Source organism: Neoarius graeffei, chromosome 18 (assembly GCF_027579695.1).
Source record: "Neoarius graeffei isolate fNeoGra1 chromosome 18, fNeoGra1.pri, whole genome shotgun sequence".
NCBI lineage: Eukaryota > Metazoa > Chordata > Actinopteri > Siluriformes > Ariidae > Neoarius > Neoarius graeffei.
Window position 1 is genome coordinate 66795875 of NC_083586.1, and position 13957 is coordinate 66809831.

Consider the following 13957-nt stretch of genomic DNA (forward strand, 5'->3'; position numbering starts at 1 on the left):
TTTTAATCGCTCAGCCCTCGTGTGATGGGGTCCAGTACATCTTGAAGAACTTTTTGTCCTTTGATCAATGAAACCGCGTTGGGAGGTGGTTTGGGTCACCTGCTGCCACATCACGTCTGTCAAGTGAATGTGTTTCAAGAACCCTGCAGTGAAACTGATCTTGTCTTCTCAAGCACAGGATTCATGTTTCTGATTAATCCATGTGAGAACCTGGATGCAAGATTGAGTGCAGTGATGGTGAGGGTCTGGCTCCAGGTCGGTTCAGTCCAAATACAGCAGCAGCACCGTTGTGGGAGGGCCACAGGGAACCGGAGACCAGAGTGTGGAGTCTTAGATGAACAAGATCAGCACTGAACACAACACCAGTGATACTAATGTTAACGCTAACACCCAAGCCTGTACTGACACTGAAAATAGTGTTAGCAGCAGGAGCCACGGCCTTAACGTCTGCTCCGAGGACGTCTCTAACCCTTTAAGCAGCAGCAGGAGAACCCACAGGAACGCGATGAGACTGAGGAACACCGTCCAGGTGAAGGACAATCTAACAGAGCTGAGGAGAAGCTGTTGAAGTCTAACTCAGGACCAGCAGTGAGTGTTGTGATGCAGGTGGAGAACATCTCACATGCATGACGTTTGGTTCAGCTGCCATCCAAAGGTACCCAGATGCTGGTCTTGGAGGAGTGTGTGTAATATCGTATGGGCTGTCGTTGCCTTGGTTACATGTCACGTCATGATAGCAGGAAGTGTTTAGTCCATCATGTCATGTGACTGATAATTCAGCAGGTGCAGTATGTTTATTGTTGTAATTAAAGGGGCAGTATATAATTTACCCCATCTGTCTGTGAGATGAATTGCAGTTGCAATTCAAGCATGGGTAAATCTTTACTTTCTTTGCCAACCTCTGTTTTAGATCCACTTATGCCTTCTGACAGACGTTCAGGCCTGAGCAGCTCTGCTTTGGTTGGGGGTGGAGCAAATTTCTGGCCTAGCAATATAAACCGAACTGAGACGCGATCCGTTGTTCTATCTATCTATCTATCTATCTATCTATCTATCTATCTATCTATCTATCTATCTATCTATCTATCTATCTATCATGAATGTAAAGGTATTTCTGAAATTATATTGCTAACACAGGTCTGGGGCCACTTTAAAAAACAAACAAACAAAAAAAACCCCAGACTGCACCTTTAAAGGACTGTTAGTTCATAATGTTATTGGAACCATGATTCATAAAATTTAATGGCATACACTACTTTGTGGCGGCACGGTGGTGTAGTGGTTAGCGCTGTCGCCTCACAGCAAGAAGGTCCTGGGTTCGAGCCCCGGGGCCGGCGAGGGCCTTTCTGTGTGGAGTTTGCATGTTCTCCCCGTGTCCGCGTGGGTTTCCTCCGGGTGCTCCGGTTTCCCCCACAGTCCAAAGACATGCAGGTTAGGTTAACTGGTGACTCTAAATTGACCGTGGGTGTGAATGTGAGTGTGAATGGTTGTCTGTGTCTATGTGTCAGCCCTGTGATGACCTGGCGACTTGTCCAGGGTGTACCCCGCCTTTCGCCCGTAGTCAGCTGGGATAGGCTCCAGCTTGCCTGCGACCCTGTAGAAGGATAAAGCGGCTAGAGATAATGAGATGATGAGATGAGACACTACTTTGTCACCACAAGAGGGAGCACTTCCAGGAAAAAAACCTTCCTTTCTCTTTTGCACCGTGATGGTGGGTCTGTGTGGGACGTTTAAATCCTGAGTCAAAAATTTTCTCTCTCTCTTTCTGCCCCACCCCCTTTTCCAGGCAGGGTGTACTACTTTAACCACAGCACGAATGCGAGTCAGTGGGAGCGGCCGAGCGGGGTTGGCGGTGCAGCGGTGGACAAGGTGCGCTGCTCTCACCTGCTGGTCAAACACAACCAATCACGCAGACCGTCGTCATGGAGACAGGAGAACATCACACGCACCAAAGAAGAAGCTGTGCAGCTCATACACAGTGAGAGCATCATGAATATTAATGAGTGTATAATATTGCCACAGAGCCAGACTAGTGTGTTTTTATTCAGTGTGTTTAGCCAGTCAGCACTGAGTTGTGCTGCTAGCCCCGCCCAAAAGTACTGTTAGTTCTGCTGATTTTTGAGCAGGAACTGGAACCATGCAGCTATAAAGGTTTGGTGGTAAAAGTTCCTCTCTCTCTCTGTGTGTGTGTGTGTGTGTGTGTGTGTGTAGGGTATATAGAACAGATAAAGTCTGGTGAGGAAGACTTCGAGACGTTGGCATCTCAGTTCAGTGACTGCAGCTCCGCACGCAACGGAGGAGACCTTGGCCTGTTCGGCAAGGGTAACACCACACACACACACACACACACACACACACCCCTACTGGCTTTTCTGCCTGAGGGTGTGGTGAGAGTTTATCACCTGACCCAGTAAAAGAGTGGAAGAGCTTCAGGGACCAATCACTGATCTGCACAGCTTCTAGCTCCGCCCACTTTACATGTCCCTGTCCAGTCCAGTCCAGGAACGTGCCATCGCTGAGGAGTTAACACTGACTTAGACGTCTGTGTAGGATTTATGCCCTGACCCTCACACAGGGTGAAGTGTTTATACCTGCACGTCAAGTGTGTGTCCTCTAGGAGGCGCTGTTGCACGAAATACCATAATTTACTGATTTAACACGAAGAGCAGAAAAAGTAACAGATTCTGTGTTTCACTGCAGGAATAATAAACGATAAATAACGTTGCTTTGAAATAAACGTCCTTTGAGTAAAGAACCCTCTGGTGGTGAACTGGATTCTCACCGAAAGCGTTTCTGAAGTTTGAACTCGTCTGTTTTCAGCAGGATGAGAAGCTTGAGGCACTTCACTGTAACTAGTGTTGAAGTTCACAAGAGTAAACAGACTGTTATAACGAACTACAGCCGTTACGGAGCGTCACGCTTTAGGTATTTTATACTAACACAGTATCGTGAGAGTCAGTGGAAGGAACAGCTGGATGTAAGAAGGAAAAGGATATTTTTAAGTGGACCAATCACAGTTGGTGCAGTCTGCGTCACAGGGACGTGTGGTTCCACTTCTGGAGTGGAATCAAGAACAATATAAATGGTTTAAAACTGACAAACAGTATCAGGAAAAATATTTTAAACACGATTTAAAAGCAGTAAGTTCTGATAAGACATGAAATGCGAGTAATAACAGAAAGAACTCAACAACGACGAAAAAGACGCACTAAAACATCAAACGCACCCAGATGCTATGAGAGTGAAAATGAGTTTTAAGACGGAGTTAAAAGCGATAATGTAGACAGACAGGTGAACCTTGAGTGGGAAGCTATTCCACAGTTTAAGACCAGCAGCAGAAAATGCACAATCATGTTTCCTTTGTAGACGAGTCCGTGGGATTGATGGGGAACGACTGGATTGTGAACCTGAGGGACTGACTGGTGTGGAGTGGAAGTGAATGAGATTGGAAATGGTATTTGAAGATGCCGGACCATGAAATGCTTTGACAACTAATAATCCAACCCCAAATCCAAAAAAGTTGGGACAGGGGTGTGTTTACCACTGTGTTGCATCACCTCTACTTTTAACAACACTCTGTAAACATTTGGGAACTGAGGGGACCAAGTGCTGTAGTTTTGAAAGAGAAATGTTGTCCCATTCTTGCCTGATATACAATTTCAGTTGCTCAACAGTTCGGGGTCTCCTTTGTCGTATTTTGCGCTTCATAATGCACCAAATGTTTTAAATGGGAAACAGGTATGGACTGCAGCAGGTCAGTTTAGCACCCAGACTCTTTTACTACAGAGCCATGCAGTTTTAATATGTGCAGAAAGAAGGAAGGTTTGCATTTGCTGACATTCATGCAGTTAAATAAAACATTCAAAAGGCAAAGAGAGCTTCTATAACTGTTTCCAGAACGCTGTGTGAAACACATAAAAACAGAAGATTTACTGTACAAATCACGGAAACCCTGTTTCACATATGTGTCAGAAAACAGAATCCAGGGACACATGTCGGCCCGGGGGCATTTTGAGTTATTGACAGATTCAGAAAGTACAGTTTCTAAGCTTTCCAATGATGCCTTCCATGTGGAGATCTGACAATATTTGAAGAATGTGTGGCCTTTTGAAAGTGTATACTTCTTAAAACAGAAAAGGGAGAAAATCGCCCTCAAAGTTTTCCATCTCAGCTACTCTGGGTGCAGGGCGGGCACATAATGCTGCTCATCTGCATGACATTAAGGAAAGCTCTACCCCCTACGAGCTAGCACGATGCTACTTTCATGTAAACAAAGATCACCACGTCAATTTTCCTTCCATGCAAAGTATGCCCAACACAATTATGAAGTACAAAAATAAGTCCTAAAGTATACTTTAACGTTTTGTGGTTGAAAAATTACTCACACCGTAAGAAAGAAAGATAGCACGATGATGACACAACTAACACAACACTAGTTTCATGTAAAGCCTCGGTCACAACCGGCTGTACAGTACGCGCTCCTACAGCCGGTCTACACGCAAAAAACGCACGAGAGCGCGCATGAAACGCATGAGAGCGCACATGAAACGCACGAGAGCGCGCATGAAACGCACGAGAGCGCGCATGAAACGCACGAGAGCGCGCATGAAACGCACGAGAGCGCGCGTGTGTTGTGCTGATTTTCGAGCTGCAGACTGGCCGCAGAGGTTCTTTGTCATGTCAAACAAGCTCTACAGGCGATTACGTTTTTTTCAGGTTGCAAGACAAACTTACGGCCAACGCGCGTCTTTCTCCGTGAACAAAAAAAAAACCCGCAGCGATTTGGGAAACGCCAAAAATCACACGGCCAAAAAATCGTACGTCCGGTTGTGACCTTGGCTTAACCAAACCACAGCACTCTCCGTTACATGCAAAAATAACCACACAGCCTTAGATTAATAAACTCACCCCATCAGAAAGAGAAACGGCGCCTTGCACACACCAATGCCTCCGATGGAATGTAATCCTAGAACGGTCCGTGTATCATCCGATCATTCAAGTATTCCATTCAATCTGGAAAACGAGGTTGCGGTTTTTTTTGCTAGAAATGGTGATCTCCGATGTAAATACCGAGTGTCTGTTTGCTTCGCGGTGTTTCAGCTCCTCTGCGCTCTGTTTAGTAACTCATTCCATAGTGAAATCACACGCCTGTATGCAGTTAAGTAGACACGAGCTCAGCTCGGATCATACTGCTGATTCGCGAAAAACAACAACAAAAGACTTAAATCATCATGTGAATGGCCCATATGGTAATTTACCCACACCCCCCAGCAGGCTACAGTCCTGACAAAAACGAGACAATTTGCAACAAAAAATGTATGCTTTTCCAACAAAACAATCTATTATCTGAAATACTGATTGCATTCTTCAAGATCTCAACTTGCACATGATGGAAAAAAACGAAAATCACAAATTTCGAAAAAAAAAAGCTTCTTTTGCGATTATCTCGGATTCGTTTCGGCCGACATGCGTCCCTGGATTCGATGAGGGGTCACATATTTCATTGAAAATGGTACAAAGACAAAATAGCAAATGCTGAAACTGAGAAAGCTTGTTGTTTGAAAACTATATGCTCATTTTGAATTTGATGTCAGGAACATGTTTCAGAAAAGTTGGAACAAATACGGGCAACAAAAGACTGAAAAAGTTGTGCTTCTGTTTTCTCTAATCTCAGAACTGCTGACTGAGAAACCGTTACGTTGTTACCCCGACTCAGAGACTGAGGGGGTGTAAATTTATACACGAAACCGTGTGTCCAGCACTTAACACGAGCTTCATATTAAAAAGCAGTGAATTTCAGCAGTACTGGTGTCATTTTAGTAAATAATAACATGCCCAGCCTGTGTACAGTGACTGATGTTTTCCTGTTTTAAGGTGTGTGTGTGTGTGTGTGTGTGTGTGTGTGTGTGTGTGTGTGTGTGTGTGTGTGTGTGTGTGTGTTGAACAGGTCAGATGCAGAAGCCGTTTGAAGACGCCTCATTTGCGCTGAAGATCGGAGACATGAGCGGTCCGGTGTTCACTGACTCCGGTGTTCACATCATCCTGCGTACAGGATAAATCTCATCCCTCCCTCCCTCCCTCCCTCCCTCCCTCCATCCATCAGTCCGTCTGTGTCTTTTATTCCATTATACAGAAAAGTCCATGGACTTCAAATCCAACACACACCACACAATCACTTTCAAACTGTTTACAATAAAACACCTGTAATAAAATAAAGAGTAGAATAAAAGTGTCTGCACTGAACAGGCCTGATATCAGACTTCATATTTCATCAAAGCCCTGATTCTTTTTCCTGCTGTGTCTCTCATTACCTTCATCCTGGACACGATGTCGAACCTGCAGCGATGGATAATGACCAATAAAATGATCACATGATGAATACAGGTTTGTCATGATGAGTTTAACACGTAATAATAATAATAGTAGTAATCTGTGAGTTAAGATTTGCTCCTGTACTGTAAAAATACACAACACACTCGCTGAAGATGTGAATATTAGTGCATTTAATCTCAACCTTAAAGGAACCTTAAATTTAGTTGTATATTTAAGTTCCTTTATTCAACTTTTTAAATTCATTAAATGGGCCATTCTCAGAAAATGTGACAAGTAACAGTAAAGACATTACAAAAATGTTTTGAGTGAGTGAGTGATTTTATTTTAGATTGATGATAAATTCCAAAGGATAATATGTTAAAGTGAAAAACACTTATTTCCATCATGGTCCTTGATGTTAATACATAAAAACAATAAAACACAAAACAACACAGACAAGTCCAAGAACATTACTAAAACAAAATGGGACAAATCATATAAGGTAATAAATAACCTTTATCTTGGGACTATAACTAAGTATCTTGGGATTGTCATTGATGACAAACTGACTTTTAACAAGAACTGCGAAGCAGTATGCAAGAGGGGACATCAGCGGCTGTTTTATCTTCGGAAATTGTTCCGTTTTAACATTGACAAAACTATGCTGACCCTATTTTATCGTGCTTTTATTGAGTCACTGTTATCTTTTGTCTTGGTTTGGTAATCTGTCACTTCAGGACAAAAACTCCCTGAACCAAATCATTAAATGGGCTGGGTGGCTAATTGGGAAGCCTCAACTCACCATGTCTTCTCTTGATGACACACAGTTACAACATAAAGCTACCTGTATTCTTAAAGATGGCTCACACCCTTTGCTTGGTGAGTTCCAGCTCCTTCGCTCTGGTCGTCGTTTTGGGGTCCCTAAGGGAAGGACAAAACAGTACAGAAAGGTTTGTACCAACAGCAATTGTATTGCTGAACAGTAAGGCCCAGAGGTGAACAATCTTGTTCATACTGAACAATTGATGTTGAAGCACTTTTTAATGACCACACTTTTAAGGACTGTATATGTTAGGATGTGTGTACTGTTGTTGTCTTGTCTGTCACAATGTATTTTACGTAGCTGTCATTTTGTACTGGGATCGCTGAATTCCTGCCTGCGCAACGAATTTACCAGTACTATGGTACGGTACAAATAAAGAAACCTTGAACTACCCTATAAAGAGACACATTTCATCAACTTCATTACTTTGATTTCGTTAAAGGACATCAGAGTATCACCATTATAGAGGTCTATGATCCTTCTAATCCCTTTGTGTGACCATTGTTTGAATCCTAAGTCTTTCACGCCAGGTTTGAACTCTGTATTTCCCCAGATAGGTGCAAGGCAGGACAAAGGTGGATTGTCACCTACAGCATTATGAGCTTCATGCCATATCATCAAGGTGTTTCTAACAAATGAATTTAGTGTATTTTTCAAGTTCTTAAGAGAGTCAGAATATAAATATGAATCTAACGCGAGCCCTCTTGTGGACGATGCTTCCATTTTTACACAAGGTAAGTCTGGATGTGATGAGAACTATAAACGGGCAGCTCTAAGCTGGGGTGCCCAGTAGTACGATACTAGGTTTGGTACCTTTAGGCCTCCTGTGTCAAATGGAAGGTACAGTAGTGTAAGTTGGAGTCTCGGGCGCCTGTTTTTCCAAATGAATTTTGTAAGAGTTGTTTTCATATCTTGGAAGAATTTGGGAGGAGGAAGGAGTGGGATTGACTGGAACACATAAAGAAATTTGGGGAGGACATTCATCTTGAAAGCATTTATACGTCCAATCTCAGACAAGGGAAGTGAGATCCATCTGCTGAGCAATTCCTTGACTTTTGAAATAACTGGGCTGTAATTGGCAGAGATTAATGAGTTTAAATTGGGAGTAATAAAGATACCAAGATACCTGAATCCTTGAGGCGCATTCATAAATGGGTGCCGGACTGTGGGGTGGAGTCTTTCCCACTCATTGAGGAAGAGAACAGAGGATTTAGTTTTGTTAACTCTGTATCCTGAGAACTTCCCAAACCTATTGATCATGTCAGCAAGGGCTAAGAAAGACTGTTCCAAGTTCGTCAGAAAAAGTAATGTATCATTTCCGAACCAAGCTATGCGATACTCTACATCTGCAATCTGAATTCCTTTAATAATAGGGTGATTTCTAATGGAGATGGCAAAGGGTTCTAGCGCTAAAATAATATATAGATTTAGGCACTGCCTAAAAGCGGAGCTCCCATCTGTTTCTGGGTTGTAGAATTTTCTTATATCATAGCCAGTCTCTTTTGCTTTATTTCTTTACTGGCTAGCACTGACCACGAGGCGGTGTGTATGACTGGTAATTACTAACACTGACCACTAGGTGGTGTGTCTCATCTCATTATCTCTAGCCGCTTTATCCTGTTCTACAGGGTCGCAGGCAAGCTGGAGCCTATCCCAGCTGACTATGGGCGAAAGGCGGGGTTCACCCTGGACAAGTCGCCAGGTCATCACAGGGCTGACACATAGACACAGACAACCATTCACACTCACACTCACACCTACAGTCAATTTAGAGTCACCAGTTAACCTAACCTGCATGTCTTTGGACTGTGGGGGAAACCGGAGCACCCGGAGGAAACCCACGTGGACACGGGGAGAACATGCAAACTCCACACAGAAAGGCCCTCGCCGGCCCCAGGGCTCGAACCCAGGACCTTCTTGCTGTGAGGCGACAGCGCTAACCACTACACCACCGTGTTTCCTCGCTCTGCTATCACATTACATTTTTGAACTGTTTGCCTGCCTGTCTGTAAATAAACACTCTTTCTGCAGTTACATCCGTCCAGCCGCCTCCTTTACATGACACATTGAAAGAGTGACATTTCCTTTACTTCATAAATATGTAAGTGAATTCAGCATGAATATAAATTAAACTCAGTTGTTGTTGTTTTATGTAAGAGTGAGTATTTGGTGTGATGAGCGGCTCCATTCAGTATTATGAATTTTTCTGTATAATGAACTATTTGGATGTCACACAAGGAGTTCATTTTAGTGGGGTTGGAGTGTATGTCGGGGTGTAGGGGGCTCTGGGTAGGGGTTTGTACCTTGGTAACTCGGGTTTACACACCGTACCATGGTTCACACCATGGGCTTGCACATCGTACCTTGGTCTGCACCTTTGGCTGCCTGTCTGCTGCACCCGACCGACCAACAGTAGGGTCGACAGGTGCCACTGGACCTCACTCATCCCCTAAACTCTCATGTGTTGGCTCCAAGCGCCACATCCCGGTACACCGCTTCAGCAGGCGGGCTAAACCATGTGAGGGGGTGATACCATTACATGGTGTCACAGCCAGAAGAGGATTGGGAACCCACTAGCGTAACTTTCCCATGAGTACTATGGAAGCACAACAGTATCAGCAGAGAGTGATGGACGGGAGTCTTGGTCCCTCCAGGAGATTGTATCCCGCCCGAATGGCTACTGGAGAAGAGGGGGGGTGCTGTTGGTATCCACCCGAGGACAGAGGATGACATGGTGGACTCAAACCCAGATGGTAACACTGACGGGAGGCCCACTACAGACAGAATGGAGAATTCCGGCAGAATCAACCTATGATCAACCATAAGAATTGCAACATGGAATGTGCGTACACTGTACAAAGCAGGGATGCTAGACAATGTTACCAGGGAAATGGAAAGGTGTAACATCAGTGTCCTAGGTGTTGCCGAAACCCATTGGACTGGTACAGGTTACTTCACCACAACAGGAGGGGAACTAGTTGTCTATTCAGGAGGGGATATCCACAGGAGGGGAGTGGCGGTTTTGATGTCTAAAGCAGCTGCTAGGAGCATGTTGGCCTACAAAGCAGTAAGCAACAGACTCCTCTACATGCGCATCATGGCCTCACCCTTCAACTTATCTTTCGTACAGGTGTAAGCTCCAACTGTAGACGCCCCAGATGAAGAAGTGGAAGCTTTCTATGACAAGTTGCAGCAGATACTGCAAGACTGCCCAAGCCAGGACATGGTGATGGTAGCAGGGGACTTTAATGCCAAAGTAGGAGCTGACAGAGACGAGAAAGAGGTGTGTGGTCCTTTTGGTCTAGGAACAGCCAATGAACATGGAGAGCGCCTAGTGGAATTCTGCCAGGATAATGGTTTGTTCATCACAAACACTGGCTTCAAGCACCATGTAAGAAGACGCTACACTTGGCAGACACCCAGGGGAAGGTACAGGAATCAAATAGACTACATTCTCATCAATAGAAGATGGAGAAATTGTGTCACCAACAGCCGATCCTACCCTGGACCGGACTACGGATCTGACCACAACGCTGTAATTGCAACCCTAAGGCTCCAGATCAAACGGAATGCCCAGAGGAACAAGAGGAACCAACTGAATCTGGCAGCACTAGAGATACCTGCAGTGCGGGAAAAGTACAAGATTGAAGTCAACAACAGGTTTGAAGCACTGAACCTGCTGGAAGAAGAAAGCACACCGGACAACATCTGTACGGCATTTAATGAAGTAATAAAATCCACAGCAGCAAAGACCCTTGGTAAAGCACCAAGAAGAGCGAACCACCCATGGATTAAACAAAGTATACTGGACCTTATGGACAGAAGACGGGACTTGAAAACCCAGTGCAGCATCACGGTAAACGGTGGCCAACACTACAGGGAGCTGGACCGACAAATCCAGAGAGAAGCGAGGAACTACAAGGCAAAGTGGCTAGAAGAACAGTGTGCCGATATAGAACAGGGACTGCAATGCAACAGCACATTAAGGAAATCTTACTCCACTATCAAGAAGCTGCGGTGAGGTTTTCAACCTAGACAAAGGAACATTAAAGCAGCTGATAACCGCATACTGACCAACCTACAAAGCATTCTTCAAAGATGGAAGGAGTACTGCGAGAAGTTGTACAGTGACAATGGAGATGATGGAGATAACCACAGCACACCAGAGGAAGATGGGAGTGACAACTTCCCGGAAATCCTGGAGGCAGAGGTGGAAGAAGCAATCCAACGTCTATCAAAGAACAAGGCAGCAGGTGTAGATGACGTTCCTGCAGAGCTACTGAAGACTGGTAACCCAACAATACCTAAGCTACTGTGTAAACTCTGCAACAAGATCGTCAGCACTGGACAGTGGCCATCTGACTGGGTGAAGTCTGTCTTCCTCACTATCCCCAAGGTACCTGGCACCACTGACTGTTCTGAACACCGCACTATAGCCCTAATATCCCATGTTAGTAAGGTCCTCCTCTGAATCCTCCTTTGGCGTATGGAGAGAGTGGCAGAGCAGGAGTTTGCTGAGGAGCAGATGGGTTTTAGGAAGAGAGTGGGTACAAGGGACCAGATCTTTAACCTAAGGATACTGATGGAAAAGGCGAGGGAAAGCAACGTGCAGCTCTTTATGGCCTTCATCGACTACAAGAAAGCCTTTGACTCAGTTAAACATCAAACCCTGTGGAAGGTGATGGAAACTATGGGAGTCTCAGGGCACTTGGTAAAGCTGCTACGCAATCTATATAGGGATCAGCAAGCTGCAGTGAGAGTAGAAGATGACCTAACAGAGTGGTTTGAAGTCAGGAAGGGGGTTAGGCGAGGCTGCTTGTTGTCGCCGACGTGTTCCAACTTCTACTCAGAGGTTGTAATGAGGGAATCTGTGGAGGAACAGCCCACGATTGGTGTCAATGTAAGTGGCAGGATCATCAACAACCTCCGCTTTGCCGATGACATAGCACTGATAGCTACTTCACCGGAAGGACTCCAGGAACTGCTGGACTCCACAGACAGCACCTCTAGTGAGTACCAATTGAAAATCAGCACCAAAAAGACCAAAGTGATGGCCATAACCAAGGAACCTACCCACGTAACAGCCACCTGCAGAGGAGAACAATTACAACAGGTCTCTAGTTTTAAGTACCTGGGGTCCACAATGGAACAAACAGCCAGCTGTAGCCACAAGATCAGTATACGTCTAGGAACAGCTCGAGCAGCCCTCCGAAGTCTAGATGTAATCTGGAAGGACAGAGCCCTCAAGACAGCCACTAAACTGAAAGTGCTGAGGACTCTTGTCTGGCCTGTGGTAACCTACGGCTGTGAGGCATGGACTCTACACGCCAGTGACATCCGCAGGATCCAGACCCTGGAGATGAAATGCTACAGGAAGATACTGCGTATCAGCTGGACTGACCATCGCACAAATGACTCTGTGTTAGAAGAGCTGGGAGTGGGAAGAACACTACTTAACATCATAAAAAGGCGGAAACTCCAATACTTTGGTCATGTCACAAGAGCGGGTAACATCACCACTCACATGTTACAAGGGACCATCAACGGTAAGAGGAGCCGTGGGAGACCACAAAGGAGGTGGGGTGACGACATCCGAGACTGGATGGGCACATCACTAGCAGAGTGTTCTCACAGAGCCAGAGACAGGAGGGAGTGGAAGAGGCTGATACTGGATGCCACCATAGTCCCCAACCCTCAGGCATGAGGATGGGACTAGGTAAAGGTAAGGCCAAAAAAAAAATTACCTTTGTTTCGGGTTTCCCGACCGACCCATTGAAATGGAGCTGACTGTGCATGTCTAAATGCCAAAATATGAAAAAAAAAAAAAATTCTGTTTCGGGTTTCCCGACTGACCCTGAAATTAGCTGGCAAATCTAACTATTTTATCAGATTTTCTAAAACAGATACACGTTGACAAATAAAAGCGAAATGCTTATCAAACATTTCACCAAAGTTAGACTGGAATATCGCCGGCGCCATATTGAGGCTGTTCCAGCGCACCAACCAATCAGCGTCCCCGTTACATACGGGATGGGAAGTTGCTGTTGCTAGCGCGAGAAGATGGACGCCATGATGGATGCCGAGAATGTTGTTGTCAATATTTTACAAGATTCTTGCAAACACGGAGGAGGATTGAACATATTTCATGTTTTGGATACCCGTAAAACATTTGAAGATATTGAATCTGACTTTGCATGTTTGTCAACAACAAATCTGGAGATATCGATGTCAGAATCAGCTAAAGGACCATGGACAACTTTGGATAACACTGACCAAATGTACAGACAGCCACTCAAAAAATGTGTTCGGTGTTTTCAAGAATTTAAAAGTTTTGAAGTTGAAATGTATACAAAATGATTCTGAAGCAGCTGCTGAACCCCCAAACAAGATAGCACGAACCAATGCATTTGATATCATGATGAAAGCTACATCCCATCGTGCCAAATATTCTCTGTCCAGCAAAAAAGTTGCCAGGTAAGGTGGTCTATTGATGCCAACATATATTATTTTTGGACAGAAAAAATCTGCAATTTATCAGAGTTAATTCAGGACTGTGACAGCATCAAAACTCAGTTAAATCTTTTCATGACATGGTTCATTGCTTGTTTAGATATCCTGAACCTTCAAGGCTTTAAAAAAAAGTTTTTAGCACTGGTACCTGTGATATTAACCCTCATCCTACCATGCTATTTTACACCTTAATCTTACCATGTGGGGTCTGTTTGGACCCCAATACTTTTCTTTAAAATTAAAGCTTATAAAGACAAAATCACCAGATAAGTTTTGTTCAGAACATCTTGTATTAATAACAGCAATACACTA

At 44.5% G+C, this 13957-nt stretch overlaps 1 protein-coding gene across 1 annotated transcript; it reads left to right on the forward strand.

Moving 5' to 3' along the window:
* Positions 1-870: 870 nt before the first annotated feature.
* On the forward strand, positions 871-6068 carry LOC132865831 (peptidyl-prolyl cis-trans isomerase NIMA-interacting 1-like). The gene is made up of 4 exons (XM_060898327.1): positions 871-874; positions 1787-1978; positions 2212-2322; positions 5948-6068. Exons 1-4 carry the CDS (start codon positions 871-873, stop codon positions 6055-6057), a joined length of 417 nt encoding a protein of 138 aa, XP_060754310.1. The 3' UTR covers positions 6058-6068.
* The last annotated feature ends 7889 nt before the right edge of the window (positions 6069-13957 follow it).